The 21,164-nt window shown below is 43.8% G+C and overlaps 1 protein-coding gene across 9 annotated transcripts in view; it reads right to left on the reverse strand.

The window, feature by feature from the left end:
* The window catches only part of LZTR1 (leucine zipper like transcription regulator 1), a 271,551-nt gene that overhangs the window by 228,645 nt on the left and 21,742 nt on the right, over positions 1 to 21,164 (reverse strand). For all 9 annotated transcript variants that reach the window (XR_005592029.1, XR_005592030.1, XM_039517962.1 and 6 more), the window contains 3 exons: positions 15,798 to 15,854; positions 14,862 to 14,941; positions 4,009 to 4,117 (listed from right to left, as the gene is read on the reverse strand). Coding sequence is in view for 7 of the 9 variants with exons in the window: in XM_039517962.1 (XP_039373896.1) it covers positions 4,009 to 4,117; positions 14,862 to 14,941; positions 15,798 to 15,854 (246 nt within the window). In the remaining 2 variants the exon portion in view is untranslated. The remainder of the gene's footprint in view (positions 1 to 4,008; positions 4,118 to 14,861; positions 14,942 to 15,797; positions 15,855 to 21,164) is intronic.

Genomic DNA, 21,164 nt, shown 5'->3' on the forward strand with positions numbered 1-21,164 from the left:
AGTTTAGAGATGTTCAGCTCCCCACAAGCCTGATGCCATCTACCCACCTCCCTGGATTTTGCTCTGAGACAGTTTTGGTAGTACTTACTCCATCTAGGATGTGAAATCTGGTATGGTGGTATGGGCCAGGTTGAAGTGGGAGGAACTAGCTGCCACACTGAAAATAACACCAGGTTGGCCAGTGCAAAAGTCTCAGTCAGGATGAAGTGGTTCTGAGCCAGGAAAGACTCACTGAACTCCTGGCAGGCAGCACTAAGCTTGATGGACTGGGTCTGGAATTGAGGATGGGAACAATGTATGCCACAGAAACACAATGCTGAGACTGGAGAGCATTTAAAACCGGCAAGCTCTGTCCAACAGCACTGAGACCCAAAAAGGAGACCCACACTGATATGGACATGAGCCATTTCTAACTCATGCAAGCCTCCTACGTACAGGTGGGTGTGCAGAGTTGTTTTCCCCACAATAGTCCCTGATGTGGGCTAGGGATTCTGCACCTCCTCTCCCCTTGCTGTCTCCAGCTGCTAAATACACTCTTCACAACCCTTTAGCTACAACCTTCCCTCCTGATCACGGCCTTTACAGCATTACTAGGGGCATGGTAGCTCATTAATGGTGAGATGTGCCTAGAAAGACCTCATGAGGTTCTCCTCCCATGTGTTCCTATCAACTATGCCCCCCTCGCTTCCACAGATTTCTCAAAAAGAAGGGAAATTCACAGCCAAAAAACTTCTTTAATGTAGATGTAAGGCTACCTAGTGCTGCCTTGTGCCCTTCCAGAATCTGGAGATGGGCTAAACTGAACATTTCCAAACCAGGACATGCAGAATTAAGACAATGCCTCCCACAGCATTACTTCAACTCTATTTCCTACTGTTCAGAGTTTTACATTTAGCTAACCTCCACATTACAATTTAAGTTTAGCCACAATCCCACATTATAATTACAATGTAATAGTAAACAGGGATCATCACTGAGTGGGTGTTTCTAGTGAGGTCCCACAGGAATTGGTTCATGGCCCTACTCTATTTAACATATTTATTAAGGACCTGGAAGAATAAATAAAATCATCACTGAAAGTTTGCAGATCACTAAGACGGGGGTAATGATAAATAATGAAGAAGGCAAGTCACTGATTCAGAGCAATCTAGATCACTTGGTAAAGTGGACACAACAAAATGCATTTCAATACAGCAAAACATAAAGTTATACCTCTAGGAACAAAGAATGCAGGCCATACTTACAGGATGCAGGACTCTATCTTAGGAAAAAGTGACTCTGAAAAAGCCTTGGGGACTGTGGTAGATAATCAGCTAAAAATGAGCTCCCAATGTCACACTGGCCAAAAGGTCTTGGATGTATCAAACAGCAGATAACTGAGGAGTGGGAAGATTATTTTACCTCTCTTTGGCAATGATGCAACTGCTGCAGAACTGGACACAGGATTCTAGGTGTCCCCAATTCATAAAGGATGTTGATAAATAGCAGAGGGTTCAGAGAAGAGCCACAAGAATGATTAAAGGATTGGAAAACATCCCCTATAGTGATGGACTCAAGGAGCTCAATCTGTTTAGTTTAACAAAGAGAAGATCAAGGGGAGACTTGATTCCAGTTTATAAGTACCTATGCAGAGATTAACAGAAATTTGATAATAGAGGGCTCTCCAACTAGCAGAAAAAAGTATAAGATCCAATTACTAGAAGTTGAAACTAGACAAATTCAGACTGGAAATAAGGTCAAATTTTTAGCCATGGAAACAACTTACACAGGGCTGTGATGGATTCTTCAACGCTGTCAATTTTTAACTCAAGATTGGATGTTTTTCTCAAAAAGATCTACTCTAATTCAACCAGGAATTAATTCAAGGAAATTCTATGACCTATGTTATATGAGAGGGCAGACTAGATGATCACAGCGGTCACTTCAGGCTTTATTATCTATTAAAATGGCGACTATTTTTTCAGGCAGACTAAGATGGTCGTCATTTCATTGCTTACATTCTGATTAAGTGTTCAATGTTATCTGCACAACCAATAGGCCTAGAAATGTAATTTTTTAGAACAAAAGTTGAGATTCTGGAGCACAACTCTGCAGCAAGGATAAAATCCACAGCAAATCCCATAGCTGCAGAATACACAAGGCTTTGATTATAAGGCAAATTTTACAGATGAGTGAGGTACAGATACTGAGGCCTAGATTTTCAAGTCCCCAATAATAAATGATCAGTCTTCACCATGGCCTCAAGGTTCTGTACCAGGCCCAATGTTGTCAAATATGTTAATTAAAGAGTGGTGAGGTAGTGAAATTTGCTGACTCAAATTCAAGTTATTTAGGTTATTCAAGTCCTGAGAAGACAGAGGAATTCAGAGGGACTTAACTGAGCTAGGGGAATGGGCAACATGATGGAAAATGAAGTTCAGGGTCCATAAATGCAAAATAACGCACATTGGAAGGATAAAATGCAACTACTCATACACTTTACAAGTTCTGAATTAACTATAACAACTTATGCAGGCATCACTGTGGAGTTTGCACAAAGACATATGCTCAAAGTGCAACAGTGGTCGAAAAAAGCAAATAAGATGCTAAGAATATGTCTACACTACAAAATTAGGCTGATTTTATTTAAGTCAACATTGAGCCTCCGATTTAAGCAAGTCAATTCTGCATGTCCCCAATATGCACATTGTGTCAGCGGAGCGCATCCTCACTAGCGGGGCCTGCATCAACTCATGGAGCGCTGCACTGTGGGTAACTATCCCACAGTGCATGGAGCCAAGTGGACTGTTGGGTTAGGCTTGCAATTCTTCATGGGACCAAAACATTTGTGCGGGTGGTTATGGGAACATGGCATTAGCCTCCCATGATGCACGTACTGTGACATTCTATACCTTGGGGGAGTGCCCTGTAACCCCCATATTCCTCATCTGTATATAATTGGGATATTGCATATAAAGCAGGTCATGTGAAGTATTGGGGGAAAGGTTATGATCTGCTGAAAGTCATTTCTCTATCCATATACGTATATTATTAATGCATATGAAGTTATGAGAATTGTGTTGCATGGTTGTCACTAAAACATGCTGTAAATTGAGGGATCAACCAGATATTAGCTTCCCAGAGGCAACAGCAAGAAAAGTAACCAACACCCGTGCAGGGTGTGAAACAACCCATCAACATCCATTGTCCAGCAAGGGAGCTACAATTCAATGACTCACCTGCATGAGGCCACACCAGGGGAATTTCTCAACCTTGCCTGGAGACACAGCAATGCCCCCTAGACATGCCTGGACTTGTGTTCCCCAAACAGAACATAGAGGCCCATGCTTCACCTTTTTCCTGCTTCCACCTATGCTGCAAGCAACAAAGACACTCACAGAAGACTCCAACAGAGGAGGCTGGCCCATGTTTCGAGGGTGAAATCTCTATACTATGAACTGCAATAGTCAGTGGGGTGAGAAAAAACTTCTTAATCTAGATGTTGCCCAGTCTAATGGGGTTGAGAGTTTAGACTGCGAGCTTATATTTTATTTTATTTTATTTTGGTGACTAACTCTGACTTTTTGCCGATCACTTACAATAACTTAAAATCTATCTTCAGTGGCTTTGTATGAAGTGTGTGGCAAAACTGCTCAGGGTACAAAGGCTGGTGTATATCCACTTTCCATTGATGAAATGGTAAACCAATTAATAAATTTGCACTGACTCCTGGAAAGATCACACAACAATTCTTTTTTAAAATACAAAACAAAAAACAACCAAACAAACACAAACGTATTTTCCCCCACTGTCATAGAACTGCAAATAGATTAAGGAATTTTTGGCAAAACTTTCCAAGAGCATTTACTCTGGGACATAGTCCCTGCTTGATAACCGCAGCCCAAAAGATGAAAGTTTTTGAGGCTATAATAGAACCTGATGTGCAAACTTAGCAATAGCATTGCCTACCGCTGCCACTACAACTATTTCCTAATTGATGCTCATCTTCCATGACACCCAGCCCCTTACCTTCCTTCTGTCTTCCACTCTGTCCACTGGCCAGTTGCAAACTTATACTCAAAAAGATCATTTTTATTCTTCAAATTGGAATTGGAATATATATCTCCAGTGTAGCCACCTGGATAACAACAATTTCATTAGACAAAGTTTCACATTTGGCACAATGTATACTCAGTTATTATGAACATTAGCAAATAGCTGATTGAAAATGACATAACTCCACTCAACAGTTCATCATATAGAATAATACAGCTGTATTAAGGTTATCTCCTGTATCTTTACATTTAAAAAAAAAATCTTGAGACTTTTTTTTGTAAAGCTCTAGGGATGTTTGGATCTGAACTGCTGCATTTCCTTACAAACCCTGTCTGGAAGTGTCAACATCCTAGACTGTGATCTCCAAGCCCCCAGACAGCCAAGTACATGTCATACATTATAAGTCCAGAAGGGATCATTGTGATCATGTCGTCTGACCTCCTGTATAGCACAGGCCACAGAACATTCTGTCTATCCTCTTCATCTTGGAGACTCTCTCCAGAAGAGTTAGCATTGTCAGCCACTATATCATGATGACTGGAAGGCCCTGGATGTGATGCTGCCCAATTCCTTCTAGAACAGACACGTCTTTTGATAATTCAAGGAATTTTATTATGGTCCTTTATATCTAGACACTGCCTCGGATCTTTTGCCTTCTGCTGGCACAGGTCCTTGTGTTTGATACCTAGTGTGGAGAGTTGCTCACACATCCACTAGTATACTATTTCTGGTGACATTCCTAGCTAGCTCTGCACATACTGCTCACCCCACAAAAATATGAAGGTACGGATGGTAGCACACTGTCATATCGCTTAACAAAAAAGTTTGTCTCTGAAAATAGCTTGCAAGTGAGCTCCACAGGGCTACATGAAGGGCTAGGAGGCTCCTGGACAACTTGACCTATGAACAATGGAATGCAGAAAGGAGATCACACAGGCCACCTCTGTAGTGACTGGTGTTGGTGCCACTAGGCCTAAGTAAACCAAAGTTGTGACTTTGGGCCTGAAGTGAACCAAAGTTCTTACATGCTGTGAACTTTAACCAGCCTAAGATGCTAACAGACTGTAAGCAAAATGTGTAGCTGTCAGCAATCTCCGCTTGCAAATGTAGGAGTTTGAAACAGCAGAAGCGGCGGGGAGGAGGGGGAGAGGGGGAAGGAAAATCTGTATGTGTTTGTTCTGTGAAGGCCAAAAGATAAGCCTGTGGATGAGAACTTTTCTAACACGCTGAAATGTAATGCCTAATGTAGCTGTTGCTGGGAAGGGAGGGGTGAGGGGGAAAACCGAACAAAAGGCTTACACAAACAAGGGGGGTATAAATGTTGGGACCCCGCCTGTGAGCGGGCGTGCAGGATTTGAGAATGCTATTCTCCCTGACACCTTATTTGGGACTCAAATAAACCTGGTTTTGCTTCTCCACCCTGGTGTGATAATTAGTGCGACGCACACCGGGCAACGAACCCTGCTGTTGCTCCGCCTTGGGCTCTTTGAGCTGGCAACAGTTTTGGCGTCCCTGGGTGGGCTCGAGGCAAAATTGTGCCTTGCCCGGACTCCTCCAATGGCCAGTGGACGAAGGTCACAGCCAATGCCCAGCGCGCACCGGTGCCTTTACCGGGGGCCTTGGCAGAGACGCGTCAGGCTGACCTTGGAGGACACAATGGTGCAACGCACTCAGATAGTGGAGAAGCAGTTGCGGGCGACGGTGAGGAACCGGTCCTGTGGTAAGGTAGGAACAGTCCAGTGCTGTTAACCTTTTGTTTGCCTGTTAAGACCTGGGGACGCCCAGTGTCTTCCCATGGTATGGGGCAGGAACAGAGTACAGGCAGTGTATGGTGTACACCCTTAGAATGCATTCTGATGAATTGGAGAGTGTTTGAATCAGATCCAATGACTAAAAGTGAACTGAAAAGATTTTGTACAGTAGACTGGCCTCAGTATCAGCTAGAGAGCCAGGAAAGGTGGCCACCGGAAGGATCACTTAATTACAACATGATCCTTCAATTATTTCTGTTTTGTCAGTGAATGGGTAGCTTCTGAAGCTGTTTGTAAGTAGAGCTCTTGTAAAAATCCCTCATCATATGCCCCAGAGCTGCACTGGGAGGAGAACTGTCCGTGAGAATATCTGTCTCTGCTGGGCTCATGCCATTTGAATTTATTGACTGTGCAGCAAGATAAGATGCATCGTGGCAATAGGAAACAATGGCCTTGGTGTGTGTGTGTGTGTGTGTGTATATCTGTGTGAGTGTTCGTTGCTGGAAGACGCCCAGATTACTCTGTGAAGCGATTGCTAATGATCAGGAGTAGTCTAACGCAAGCCCAGTAACTAGTGGATCTTTAGGAGATCCGACCCACGGTGGGCTGACTCAGCCTGGCATCGTCCGGCGAGGAAGCTGCCTGGGTCTAGGAATGTGTGAACCCATCTTCCCTCCCCCCCCTTCCTTTCCGTGTGGGCTACTGACAGTCTGATCATCTCATTGAATGCAATTAGAGTATACGGCGCTGTGTCTCCCAGAGACTAGCCGGCGCTCTTTGCTGAAAGGGGATGTAGGAAAGTCAGTCATCCTCGTTAGTCTCCCCTGTGTGAATGTTCTGTAGGGAGAGATTCTTAGTTTATGAGCCGCTAGTGCGGACAGGGTACCCTCTCTGTGTGTGCATGTGGAAAGTGGGTAAAGGGACAGTCTAAAAATTCTACCTCACCCCCTAAGGGTACCCCAGCATAGTACATGTACGTACATTATGGTCCTAAAACCTGCAGGTATTTAGAGAATTGGAATCTTCACATGTGTGAAAATCCATCTAAACAGTGCCCATTAGAAGGTATCTTCAATCTAGATAAGATCATATATCTCAGAGGAGCTTTTAATCACAAAGAAAAGCCTCTGACACAGTGTGAGCAATTTGTCTAGGAACGGGTTAATTTGAAACTCGGCTAACCCCAGAGATAAAGAGAGAGAGCTGCTCTGCATACAAGGTCAAGAGCCAGCACACAGACTATGATAAGTAAAATTGCTTTCAGCCCCAGCTGGTTGTGGAAAATAAAGAGAGGCAAACAAAAAGCAGTATAAGTTACAAAACTGAGATTGCATTTGCAAAGCTTAACGGTTCAGTGAGATCCAACAGTTTTTGCAACCCTGAAGCCGGACAGGCAGCTGACCTGAACTGGAATCTCTGAAAGAGACGCCGCAGGAGATTCCAGGGTGTAAAAGAACAGCCATCCCAAGAGTGGAAGCATGTTGGAAATGCTGGACAAGCTGTATACAGGATAATCTCCCGTCCACCTATTTCCCTTCTCTGAACATTATACACAGACATGCCAGTCTGGATATGTGTAAGTATTAAAGTGGCTTAAGGCTTGGGGCATTCATATTTTTCCTGAGTGATGTGGGAGTGTTCCCAATACTCTCCATTGTTGTTTTATTATTTTTAATGAAGCTTTAAAATTTGGATATATGGTGTGATTTCTCTATCTACCCCCCCCCCCTCCCCCCGTCCTGCAATGTCAGTTTGATCACCTGACATAAGGGATAATTGGTAACAGAAATTTGTCACAGTTTGGTGAGCAATAGAGAATTGGGGAGCCCTGTAGAATTTACACCATCTGTTTTACCCTTGTTATTTTATGTTTGCAGTGTTTGGTATTGTTTGGTATTATATGATAAGGATTGTATGGTTAAAGGTGAGCCCTAATAGAATAAGGAGACACTATCTGGTTTTGGTGCACTATCTAGTTTTAGCTCTGTTTTGTTTAACCGGTTACTGTTGGTTTTTCTGCTCTGTTTATTTGGGCGTTGGGGGTGTGGGCGGAACTGAACTTCTCGTTCGTAATTCCTCAGGGTGGAAGCCATGTGTGCGATGAAGCTCTGAGGTTGTATTGAGATCCTTCTGTCCCCCCACCCGTAACGGACAATGTACTAGAAGTGGAAAAATCTGGCTTAGACTGTAATTTTCTCTGCTCTCTGTGTAATTTTCTTTTCTGTTTAAGTGTCAGCAGACAAATGGGTGGGTCTCTGGGTAGACCCCCTTTAGGAGTTTGGATTGTGTGTTAAGTAAATGGCCTTTACCCAATGGCCGTGTATTTTTGCCAGGTGGCAAGCCTTACTAGGGAGGACTTGAGTAGTTTTGGGAGTAAAATGTTTTAGGGAAAAGACCAGAAGGGTGGGGGCTAGCTGTGAAGCCCACCCTCCTAGCTAAACTGGTAATGGAATAAGTTTGTGTCCAGAATAGAGACGATTCAGCGAGAAAAGCAGGATTAGGCCCAGGCAGGCAGGCAACAGAGAGATGGGAAAACAGGTTGGAAACTTTTGAGGGTGTAGTGAGAAGGACTAAGTGAGTATAAGCATAAAAATTTCAAATACTCAGGAGGATATTTGAAATGGTGATTTGAATTGGTAAGTGGCTGCTGAAGGAAAAAGCAAGTGATTTAAGGGAAGAGCATGTGATTTTTAAGGGAAAGTGAAAAGTTAACTCTTTAGTTGCTGGAGGGAACAGCAGTTGTACTTTGTAAAAATGCTAAAGAGAAAAGTTTTTGGTGTCTTTGAAATGTTTGTAAATAAATTCAGGCAAAGAAAATATGGGGTAATTCTCCTGAATTAACCAGAGTATTCGTATATTTTAAGTAATGATTGACTGCCCAGAAGGGGTAGACTTCTGTTTTGTCTTTCAGATAATCAAAGAAAACTAATGCCAGCTGAACAGCATTCAACATATCATGCATTTACTGACAGAGTAACAATTATGTTTTGTGTTCTGTGTTCTGTCTTGTGGTGTCTGTCTCAAGTGGCCAGAATTGTTGTTTAATATTTTTATGGGATGGTCTAATTTAAAATCAAGTGGCAGTGTTAAATTGAAATGCAGATACTTGTTTTGTTCAATTTAGCATACAAAGTGTTTGGATATATCAGGAAAATGTGATATACTAAAGTCTAATACATTTTCCTAAGTAAGAGAAAGAAATTTTATTAGCCAAATCTTTTAATTAAGAATTGTTATTAAAATTTTCATACTAACAGTCTTTAAAATCAAGGACATGGAAAGTTAACCCACTCCCCATATTATACATGGGATCCTTCTGGCTACCTCAGACTTCTAGCTAGAGGGCTGGGGATGGTGGAAAGCTATTGGACTAGAGGTTGTATTAAGTGAACTCATCAAAGTGGGTGTGCTTGTCCTGGCCTGTTGTTCTAAAGCTCTGTAATAAGGTTATTTTAGTAAAAGAGTATATGTGGCATACATTAAATAAGACTAATGTACTGTGTATGTATTTATTGTTAACAAAAGGTGTATAAGTAAAAGTTTCCTTTATAGGTTAAAGAAAAAAATGGGAAAAGGAAAAAGAATGAGTTAACATGCTAAAAATGAACTGGCCAAGATTTGTGCTGAGACAAACTTAAAGTGGCCAGATGCCCTTCCTTTGGCACTAATAAGTATAAGAACCATTACTTGGCTAAAAACCAGAAAAGGGGGGACTTAAATTTGTCCATGCAACTATAAAATTTGTAAAATCTGCAAAGACACTAATGCAATGTGTTAGGTTTGTTTTTTTTTCACAGGTGAAGAAGAAACAACCCAAAGATCCTAGCAGCCCTACCATTCCTAGGAACCAGAAGACTGGGTCTACATAAAGATCCATCAATGAAAGACTGCCTTGGCTCCACGCTGGAAAGGCCCTTTCCAAGTCCTCCTGTCTACCAACACTGCTGTGAAGTGCCAAAGACTGACTGCTTGGATCCAGGATTCTCACTGCAAAAAGACCCCTCCACATCAGGAAAATTTTCCTATTGATGATTAGCCTATTCTTTCTTCTAGTTCTACTGTGCTTCTGGACAGCTTCTGGACAACCTCTCCCTTGTCCACTGAGAGACCAACTGTGCCTTTAGACTTTTCTAGAAAAAGCAAAGCTATTACAGGGTGATATGTGCTGGAAACCTCTCCCCTGTAGGATGCTAAACCACAATTGTTTTGGGAAAGAAGAAGAAACACTCACTCCACTGACATTGCCAAAGTCCAGGAATTCCTGACTAAAAGGACATTGAGAACTGACCCTGGTGAAGAAACAAAGAATTGTACACTGGCAAGGAAGAAATTTATGGGACCCATGATTGGGAATGTGGTATTAATTGACTTTTGGGGTTTAATCTACAGGCTGTGCCCTGTGTTTTGGATAAATCCTTCAGTATGTATTGCCCTCCCTAATTAGATTTTAAATGACATTGCCCTTATCAAGTTTTCAAATCACTTCTACATACCCAGATTGCTCACAAGGGGATGCCATTAGATTAGCACAACAGAAGGCCTGGGTTATTTCCTCTGGAAAGAAAGAGAATTGAGCAGATCCCTGTGGGCTAGGGCCAATATCTAAAAGCAAAGAACATGATCAGAAATTGGGCCAACTAGAAAAGGCTACTAGCCTTATTCTTGAAACTCAGCTATCTTAAGTACAGGCTGGAGTTGGTGAGTTACATGTCATTTCAGCCCTTAGTTCTATGACCCAGAAGTTACTGACAGAGATGGTATTAAATATCACTGAGGCTGGGAAGGTATTGCAGTGGGATCTAGACCAGACTTGGCCCACTGCCCTTACAGATGCATCAGGAGTACCATCTGATCTGTGGTCATGAAGACATACTTGGACACTTTCTGGATGGAAGTGGGGACATTCAGAGTGCTCCTTCCAAGCATATAGACCGGTTAGGGTGGGTGTGGGCTCCCACATACCGAATCCTGCTGGGTCCATGGGGAGCATGCATATGGGACTGAATTATTCACCGAGACATCTGGGAAAATTAAACCACTTGGTATACCTACCTGATTTATAGTCAGTGCCCCAATCCCTTAGTTGTTAAATGAACATTCCACTCTTTTGTCCATGCATTCATTCCTGGGTTGGGGGTAACTAAGCTCAAAAGAGCAGTTGTACATATATCTGTAAAGCTTCATTGTTTTTTTGTTTTTAAAGTTTGAGAAAACTCGCCAAAAGTTTGTTGAGTATTCTCAAAGGGGGGAATTGTTGGTGCCACTAGGCCTAAGTAAACCAAAGTTGTGACTTTGGGCCTGAAGTGAACCAAAGTTCTTACATGCTGTGAACTTTAACCAGCCTAAGATGCTAACAGACTGTAAGCAAAATGTGTAGCTGTCAGCAATCTCCGCTTGCAAATGTAGGAGTTTGAAACAGCAGAAGCGGCGGGGAGGAGGGGGAGAGGGGGAAGGAAAATCTGTATGTGTTTGTTCTGTGAAGGCCAAAAGATAAGCCTGTGGATGAGAACTTTTCTAACACGCTGAAATGTAATGCCTAATGTAGCTGTTGCTGGGAAGGGAGGGGTGAGGGGGAAAACCGAACAAAAGGCTTACACAAACAAGGGGGGTATAAATGTTGGGACCCCGCCTGTGAGCGGGCGTGCAGGATTTGAGAATGCTATTCTCCCTGACACCTTATTTGGGACTCAAATAAACCTGGTTTTGCTTCTCCACCCTGGTGTGATAATTAGTGCGACGCACACCGGGCAACGAACCCTGCTGTTGCTCCACCTTGGGCTCTTTGAGCTGGCAACACTGGTACTCTGCAAAACAGTGATGGGAGGACTATTTGCACCAATTGCATTACCATGGTGGTCAGACATGTCCAAACTGGCACACTACTAGCTGAACTAACACTGATTAGGACTTATCCCCCATGGGGAATCAGGATAACTTAAACCAATGGCTAGCAAACAAATAGTTGCCTTTAGCAAGTTTGTATGTGCGTAAAAGAGCACTTTCCAATAATGGAAGGACACAGCCACAAGTTTCTCTACTGTAGAAAAGGCCTGTACCTCCAACACTACAGTCCCCTAGGCACAACACTAATGGCACAGGCTCAGTGGAGAAAACCTCACCTACTGAATCATCAGCAATACTACAAACCCTTTATCCCATGCAAATCAGTTTTTTGAGGTAAGGTAAGTCACAATACTTTGATCATTCATCAAATCAAAAGAACTGGTGTTTCCTCTCATATTAGAAAAGTGAATTAGCATTGGAAGGAGCCCAAGTAGACCCCTGCTAAGTGCAGCTAAAATCACACTGAAAACAGAGCTCGTGATATTAGGTGGATAGTTAAGGCAACAGGATCTTCATAGTCAATTTTGAGAAGGGCTCATTTTCACAGCTTTACTTGTACTAGAGGATCATTTTTAAGCCCTGGTTTAAAAACTATTTCTGCTAACACAAGTTAAACATTGTTTGCCTGGTCAGTGTGGATCAGGCCCAACTATTCTAAGGCACCATTAACAATTAGGCCTAATAGATTACTGATTAGGCACAACACATTTCATCGGTGTTAGCACAAACCATCTTTAAGAACAGGTTTAAAAACTATTCCCTACCATGGGTAAAACCTTAAACTAGATAAAGCAGGGTGAAGAAAAGGGACAACCCAAAGTCTCCGACAAGTAGGTGATTTCATTATTCAGCTGTCCAGGACGCCTTCTCTTTAATGCATTGGAAGGAAGTCACCTGACACCTGGGCTATGAATGAGAAGCTCCTATTTGTTTAAAGGATAACAATTTAAGTAGCGGGCTTCAGTAGTTGTTTGTTATTTTATACAATAGGCATCCTTCAGCCTCGAGAGACCATGGGTATGTACCCGAGAGGTAAAGAATTTACTCAATTGATTTTATGGCAGCTGTGGCTGTGACTGAAAGGACCCACTTGAGAGAGACAATCTCTGCTGCATCAGACACATTTAAAGGTGGTGTTTTGACACTTTGGGCTCTGGCTTGTGCAAGCTCTTTTCTTCTCTTCTAAGCTGAACTGCTTCCTCTCATAACTCTAGAGGCCTTTGTTAAGCTCTTGTTTCCAAAGGCTGCAGTCTAGAGAATGATCTTCCCAGTTATCCACATCCATTTCTTTTGAGGTCTCGCTTGCACACATCCTTGAAATGCAATTTGGGGCATCCTTTGGGTCCTTTTCCAGACTCCAGTTCACAATAGAGGATATCCTTTGAGATGCGCCCATCATTCATTCGGCACACATGCCCAAGCCAGCGGAGGCATCTTTGTTTGAGGAATGTTTGGTCCTGGGTATACTGGCCCTCTTGAGCACCTCAGCTCAGCAACAGCTCCAGGAGATTCCAAAAGTCCAACAAAGGCAACACATAGGTAAGCTATTGAGCCTCTTTTCCTGATGACAGTATAAGGTCCATGTCTCGCTCCCATACAAAAGTATGCTGATAACACATGCACAATACACACAGATCTTTGTGTTTTCTGTCAGTTTGTTGTTTTGCCATACCCTCTTGCTCAGTAATAGACATTGTTGTGGCTTTTCCAATGTGGAGGTTGAGTTCTGTTTCAAGTGAAAGATTGACTGCAACAGTGGACCCCAGGTATGTGAACTTGTTCATCACTTCAAGTTCATAGTTGTCAAGTATCAGAGGGGTAGCCGTGTTAGTCTGGATCTGTAAAAGCAACAAAGAATCCTGTGGCACCTTATAGACTAACAGACGTTCTGCAGCATGAGCTTTCGTGGGTGAAAATTTCGTATTCACCCACGAAAGCTCATGCTGCAGAACGTCTGTTAGTCTATAAGGTGCCACAAGTTCATAGTTGTTGATCTTGAAGGAGGATGCTTCTTCAACTCCTGGGCACATTATGTTCGTCTTTTTTAGGCTTATGGTAAGCCCAAAGTCTTGACAGGCACTGGAAAAACTGTTCATGAGGTTTTGGAGATGGGATTCTGTGTGGGTTGTCACAGCTGCATCATCAGCGAAGAGGAGGTGTTAGATGAAGGCCCTCCGAGTCTTGGTTTTAGATCTGAGTCTTGCAAGATTGAACAAAAACAACAAGGAGTCCAGTGGCACCTTAAAGACTAACAGATTTATTTGGGCCTTGCACGGAGGCATCTGAAGAAGAGAGTTTTTTACCCATGAAAGCTTATGTCCAAATAAATCTATTAATCTTTAAGGTGCCACCGGACTCCTCGTTGTTTTTATAGATACAGACTAACACGGCTACCCCTCTGAAGATTGAACAGCTTTCCATCAGATCTTGTGTGCAAGTAGATTCCCTCAGTTGAGGAACCAAAAGCTTGTTTCAGTAGTAAGAAGAAGATCCAAAAGAGAGTTGAGACAAGTACACAGCCTTGCTTGACCCTGCTACAAATCTGGAAACCCTCTGAGACTGAGCAGTCATATTGGACTGTACCATACATGTTTTTATGGAAGGACCAAATCATGCTCAAGAGCTTGGGGGGACAGCTAATCTTTTCTAGAAGCAAAAATAGTCCACTTCTAAAGACTATGTAAAGGGGATTTGTTTTCTGCATTTCTCTTGTAGTTGTCTCAGTGAGAAGATTATGTCAAAAGTAGACCTTTCAGCACTGACGCCGCACTGTGATTCAGGATAGATTCTGTCTGCAAGGGTCTGAAGTCTGTTCAGGACAACTCACGCAAAGCCTTTTCCCATGATGCTAAGAAAGGAAATGCCACGATAGTTGTTACAGTCGCTCCTGTCACCCTTGTTTTTAAGAGAGTGATGATGCTGGTGTCTCTCATTTTTTGTGGTACTTCGTCTTCTTTCCAGCAGAGCAACTCGTGAAGGTGTTGCAGTAAGGTAGTTTTTCTGCATTTTATCATCTCTGATGGTATGCAGTTTTTTCTGGGACAAAAGAAAGGAAATTCAAACCTGAAGTCCTGGCTATAAATCAGCCACAGGGAGGGACTGAACTGGAGATCTTTGACTCGTGACTACACACCTCCTAAACTTAACACTCCCTTTTAAAAAGTAGCCTGATAAATTCTCAAAACATTCATCATTCATAGTACACAAAGCCTAAGTTTGTCAATGGCTTACCAAACACAAACATGCTGCTCCCATAGACTACTGCTGAATGGTGATACCGGGGCGCTGGAGGGGTCCCTGTGGTAAAAGCCCTGGGGGATAACACAAACATAGGGTTGACTGCTGCTTCCTTTGTATGTTTCAAATACACAAAGAAATTATTTAAGTTGGGTATGAAGATATTTGTTTTGGGAAGGCAATTAACCAAAGTAGTTATTTCAGTGTTAATAAACGAGCATTTTCATTTATTCTATATTTTCTAATCATGCTGACCATGGTTTTATGGTAAATTAAGTGTTTTATTAAGCTTAATTCTTTTCTAAAATATATCATGCAAAGTTTAAATATGAATGTTGAAATAAATTCTGCAACACTATTATACAGCTATGTGGTAAGATAACACACTGCTCACAGCCCAGACTGGAGTGGGGCAAAATTGGCTTTAACCCTTCCCAATCCTGGGCTGCTCTGGGAGCTGGATGAGTTCTCTCTGTAATGAAGACAGCCTTCAGAGGGTGTCTAAACTACAGCAGCCTCCCTAGGCTGCTCTATAGACAGCAGTGCTGTCCCAAATTCCAGCAGCACCACTGACACAGCCCCTGGCATGCCCCCTACACCAGAAATTGTGAGGGGATTCCAAGAAGTCAGGTTTACAACCATCTTCCACAGTGCTTGCTGTAACTGAAGCTCTTAAAGACTCTTTACACAACTCCCAACTGTTTAACTGGTGTAAAGGGGCTGAAACAGAGGTGAGGATCTTACCCACCGTCAACAAATACATGAGTGAGGTGGAAATTAAAATAATCTTGACACCAGGCAAAAAAAGTAAAAAAATCTCCTGCTTTCAAAGATTTTACTTAAATTAACCCATTTTGGACAGCTGTCAAGTCCAAAAGACTTCTATGGCAGGAATTAAATCAGTAATAAACATGAGAAATATTCTCATACCTGCACCAAGAGCAATCCTTTACGTCAAATCTCAATAGGTCATTCAACATCGTTTTTCTGCAATGGAAAGGGATGGAAAAGATGTAATGAATGTTTAGCTACATATGTAGAACAAAGACAAACTACAACAGCAGTAAAACCTTGTAGGAATAGGAATTGCCAGAGCAGAGCACATCAAGGATCCAGCTAGTTCAGTATGCTGTCTCTCACTTAGCCAGTACCAGATACTCCAGAGGAAGGTGCAAGGAACCCCATTGTTGGCACTTACAGAATACCCTGCCCATAAGGAAGTTCTCTTATCCCTGTCAGCTAACTTGTGGTATCATTCAGAAGAGTTTATAGCCCTTGGAAAAAAACATTTCTTCAGTCCAATACCTCTGTGAATGTTCTTAATACCCATATAAATAGATAATTCTAACATCCTACTAAGTGTTTGGCATCTGGGATGCATTGTGGCAGGAACTTCCACAGCAAGTTATGTGCCAAAAGAAAAGTGTGCCTTTTTATCAGTTTTAGTGTCAACATAAATTCTCAAGACTTTCATCATCTGGCCCTGGGGAGCTCTCACTCCTGCAGCGAAGACATGCAGCAGAGGGTAAGGAAGCGGCCCGTCTAAGGCCAACAAGTTGAACTCTTCTGCTATGTGGCAGCAGCCTCATCATGCTGCCACAGAGAACAATGAATGCCCAAAGCTGCACTGAACTGCCAACGTAACAAACACCCATAAAAGATAGAAAAACTAATAATTGGAGATATACCAATCTCCTAGAATTGGAAGGGACTTTGAAAGGTCATTGAGTCCAGCCCCCTGCCTTCACTAGCAGGACCAATTTTTGCCCCAGATCCCCAAGTGGCCCCCTCAAGGATTGAACTCAAACCCTGGGTTTAGCAGGCCAATGCTCAAACCACTGAGCTATCCCTCCCCACACCTAAGGACCCTGCTCATCATTCTTACATAGAAAGGAATGAATCATGTATATGTGACAGTCTGTATCCTCATGTTCACCCTTTTTACAAAGCTAAAATGGATTTTGTACAAAGCTATCATTTGAAAACTCACAATGTACTGATCATTATTGTCCTGGTAAAATATGCATGGCGACATTGTATGTAAAGTTATAAGATTCTACTATATAACATTGCTGTAACATGCTCCAAATACAGAAAATCAGGCACAAACCAATTCCTCGGAGACAAAAGGCAAACTGATGCCTCAGCCAGGTGTCTAAAAAATCCGATGGACTATCACCACATGAAGGAAAAAGAAGGCATTATTGGACTGGGGAGGGATCCTGGCTGAAAGATTCAGCCATTAAGACTACTAGAACATATAGTGAGAGAGTTTTTTGCTTTAAGTTCACTTAGCCCTTTCTACACTACGAGGTTAGGTCAAATTTAACCGTGTTAGGTCGATTTTACAAGCAATGTGTCTACACACCCAACCCCATTCTATCGACCTAAAGGGCTCTTAAAATCAACTGCTGTACTCCTCCCCGGCAAGGGGAGTAGCGCTAAAATCAACCTTGCTGGGTCGAATTTGGGGTAGCACAGACGCAATTCAACGGTATTGGCCTCTGGGAGTTATCCCAGAGTGCTCCAATGTGACTGCTCTGGACAGCACTTTGAACTCCGATGCACTAGCCAGGTACACAAGAAAAGCCCCGGGAAATTTTGAATTTCATTTCCTGTTTGGTCAGCATGGGGAACTCAGCAGCACAGGTGACCTTGCAGTCCTAGAATCGCAAACAAGCTCCAGCATGGACCAAACGGGAGACACTGGATCTGACTGCTGTATGGGGAGAAGAATCTCTGCAGGCCAAACTCCGATCAAAAAGAAGAAATGCTTATATGCCACAATTGCACAGGGCATAGTGGAGAGAGGCTACAACAGGGACACACAGCAGTGCCATGTGAATGTTAAGGAGCTCAAGCAAGCCTACCAAAAGATAGAGGCGGCAAACAGGCATTCCGGGTCAGAACTTCTATGATCAGTTGAATGGCATTCTGCGGGGGACCCTACCACTACCCCACCACTGTCCATGGACACCTGCAAGGGGGGAGTCTCATGCAACAGAGAGGAGGATTTTGTGGATGAGGAAGAGGAGGAGGAGTATGTGCAAAGAATTAGTTCTCCCCAGCAGAAAGGACCTTTTCATCACCCTGGAGCCAATACCCACCCAACGTGGGTTCCCGGACCCTGAAGCCAGAGAAGGCACCTCTGGTGAGTGCACATTTGTAACTACACTACAGGGGTTAAAAGCAATTGTGTTTAATGCTAATGTTGGGGGTTGTAAGCTCAATCCTTGAGGGGGCACTTAGGGAGCTGGGGCAAAATCAGTATTTGGTCCTGCTAGTGAAGGCAGGGGGCTGGACTTGATGACCTTTCAGGGTCCCCTCCAGCTCTCTCTCTCTCTCTCTCTATATATATATATGGAGATATACCTATTTGCCCTGAAGACTTGGGATGCATTCACAGCCAGTACAACTATTGGAAAAGTCTGTTAACATGTCTGGGGATGGAGCAGGAATCCTCCAGGGACATCTCCATGAAGCTCTCCTGGAGGTACTCTGAAAGCCTTTGCAGAAGGTTTCTGGGGAGGGCTGCCTTATTTTGTCCTCCACAGTAACAAGTAGTCTGGAATCATTGCAGCACAAAGCATGGCAGCAAATAGTCTTGATCTTTGGTCGCATTCAAGCAACATTCAGTCTATATCTTTCTGGGTTAGCCTCAGGAGAGTGATATCATTCATGGTCACCTGGTTGAAATAGGAGAATTTTTGTAAGGGAACAGTAAAAGGACCCCATTCATGCTGGGCTATTTAAGTTTGGCTAAAAGGGATCATCCTTGAGAATAGCCATGCGGTGGGGGGAGGGGTGAAGGGATCATCCCAGAGACTAGCCACACAGTGGGGTGGGGGAGGGGTGTGCAGCACATCCACCCAAAAACCACAGCCCCTCCTTTTAAATGGCAAGCCCAACCAGCATTGCTTGCTATGGGAAAGGAGGGCACTGCAGTTTGAAACCATTCCCATGTTATGAAGGCAGAAGAAGCCAACCCTGTGTACCCTTTGGCTTACCATGGCTGCCTGGAAACCAAATTCTGTTGCCCAGCCATGTCTGATGTGTTACCATTCCGGCAGGCCCTCAATATAAAAGGCAAAATGCAACCTTGTACCTAAAGCACATGTGCTGTCTGCTGTGAATTGCTTCATTCACTGTGAATCTCAGAAATGTATCTTCTTAAATTCAACTTTCCCTTTTTATCCCCTCCCCCACAGGTGCGAATGTTCCTATGCTCTCCCTATCATCTCCATCCCAGAAGTTATCGCAGATTAGAAGGCGGGGAAAAAACGCACTTGTGATGACATGTTTTCCGAGCTCCCACACTGATAAGGCACAGCTGAATGCATGGAGGCATTCAGTGACAGAGGCCAGGAAAGCATTAAGTGAGTGCAGGAGGCAATGCAGAGGCTAATGGGGGAGCAAACAGACATGATGAGGCATCTGGTAGAGCTGCAGGAAAGGCAACAAGAGCACAGACTGCTGCTGCATGTACTGTATAACCGCCTGGCCTCCTCCTCACCCAGATGCCCAAGAATGGGGGGCGGGACAGGACAGACACTGGGCACCCAGCCACTCTACTCCACAGGATGGCCCAAGCAACAAAAGGCTGTCATTCAAACAGTTCTGATTTGTAGTGTGGCTACAATAAGCAACGTGGCCTTGTCCTTCCCTCCTCTCCCACCCCACCCAGGCTACCTTGTCAGTTATCTCACTTTTTTTTAATTAACAAAGAAAGAATGCATGGTTTCAAAACAATAGTGACTTTATTTCCTTTGACAGCTGTGATCGAAGGGGGGTGGGTGGTTGGCTTACAGGGAATTAAAATCAACAAAGGGGGCAGGTTTGCATCAAGGAGAAACACACACAACTGTCACACCATAGCCTGGCCAGTCATGAAACTGGTTTTCAAAGCCTCTCTGATGCACAGTGTGCCTCTCTGATACACAGTGTGCCTAGCTGTGCACTTCTAATTGCCCTGGTGTGTGGCTGCTCAAAATCAGCCGCCAGGTGATTTGCCTCAACCTCCCACCCCACCATAAACGTCTCCCCCTTACTCTCACAGATATTATGGAGCAAGAAGCAATAACAATGGGAATACTGGTTGCGCTGAGGTCAGCAAACCTTGTCAGTAAACAGCACCAGTGAGGTTTTAAACGTCCAAAGGCACATTCTACCACCATTCTGCACTTGCTCAGCCTATAGTTGAACTGCTCCTTACTACTGTCCAGGCTGCCTGTGTATGCCTTCATGAGCCATGGGAGCAAGAGATAGGCTGGGTCTCCAAGGAGTACTATTGGCATTTCAACATCCCCAATGGTCATTTTCTGGTCTGGGAAGTAAGTCCCTTCTTGCAGCTGCTCGAACAGCCCGAAGTCCCTAAAGATGCAAGGGTCATGCACGTTTCCCAGCCATTCCATGTTGATGTTGGTGGAACGTCCCTTGTGACCCACCAGTGCTTACAGCACCATTGAGAAGTACACCTTGCGGTTTGCATACTGGTTGGCAAGGTGATCCAGTGACAAAATAGGGATATGCATTCCGTCTATCGCCCCACCACAGTTAGGGAACCACATTGCAGCAAAGCCATCCACTATGACCTGCACATTTCCCAGAGTCACTACCCTTGTTAGCAGGTCAGTGATTGCACTGGCTACTTGGATCACAGCAGCCCCTACAGTAGATTTGCGCACTCCAAATTGATTCCCGACAGACCAGTAGCAGTCAGGCGTTGCAAGTTTCCACAGGACTATCGCCACTCACTTCTCAACTGTCAGGGCAGCTCTCATCTTGGTATTCCTGCGCTTCAGGGCAGGGAAAAGCAACTCACAGAGTTCCAGGAAAGTGGCCTTACACATGCAAAAGTTTTGCAGCCACTGGGAACCATCCCATACCTGCAACACTATGCGGTCCCACCAGTCTGTGCTTGTTTGCCAGGCCCAGAATCGGCGTTCCACTGTATTAACCTGCCCCACTTGCTACATCCCATGCTTTCAGGAATGTCTGTGTCCATGTCCTCCTCGCTATCGTCCTCATGCACAATCGTCCTCCTAGCCAGTTTCTGCACATAGTCCAGGATAACGCGCGAGGTGTTTACCATGCTCACAACAGCAGTGGTGAGCTGGGCGGGCTCCATGCTTCCCTTGCTATGGCGTCTGCATGGGTAACCCACGAAAAAAGGCACAAAATGACTACCTGCCGTTGCTTTCACGGAGGGAGGGAGGGAGGAAGGAAGGGGAGACGGACGACATGTACCCAAAACCACCTGCAACAATGTTTTTGCCCCATCAGGCATTGGGAGCTTAA

The sequence above is a fragment of the Mauremys reevesii genome, unplaced genomic scaffold (assembly GCF_016161935.1).
Source record: "Mauremys reevesii isolate NIE-2019 unplaced genomic scaffold, ASM1616193v1 Contig2, whole genome shotgun sequence".
NCBI lineage: Eukaryota > Metazoa > Chordata > Testudines > Geoemydidae > Mauremys > Mauremys reevesii.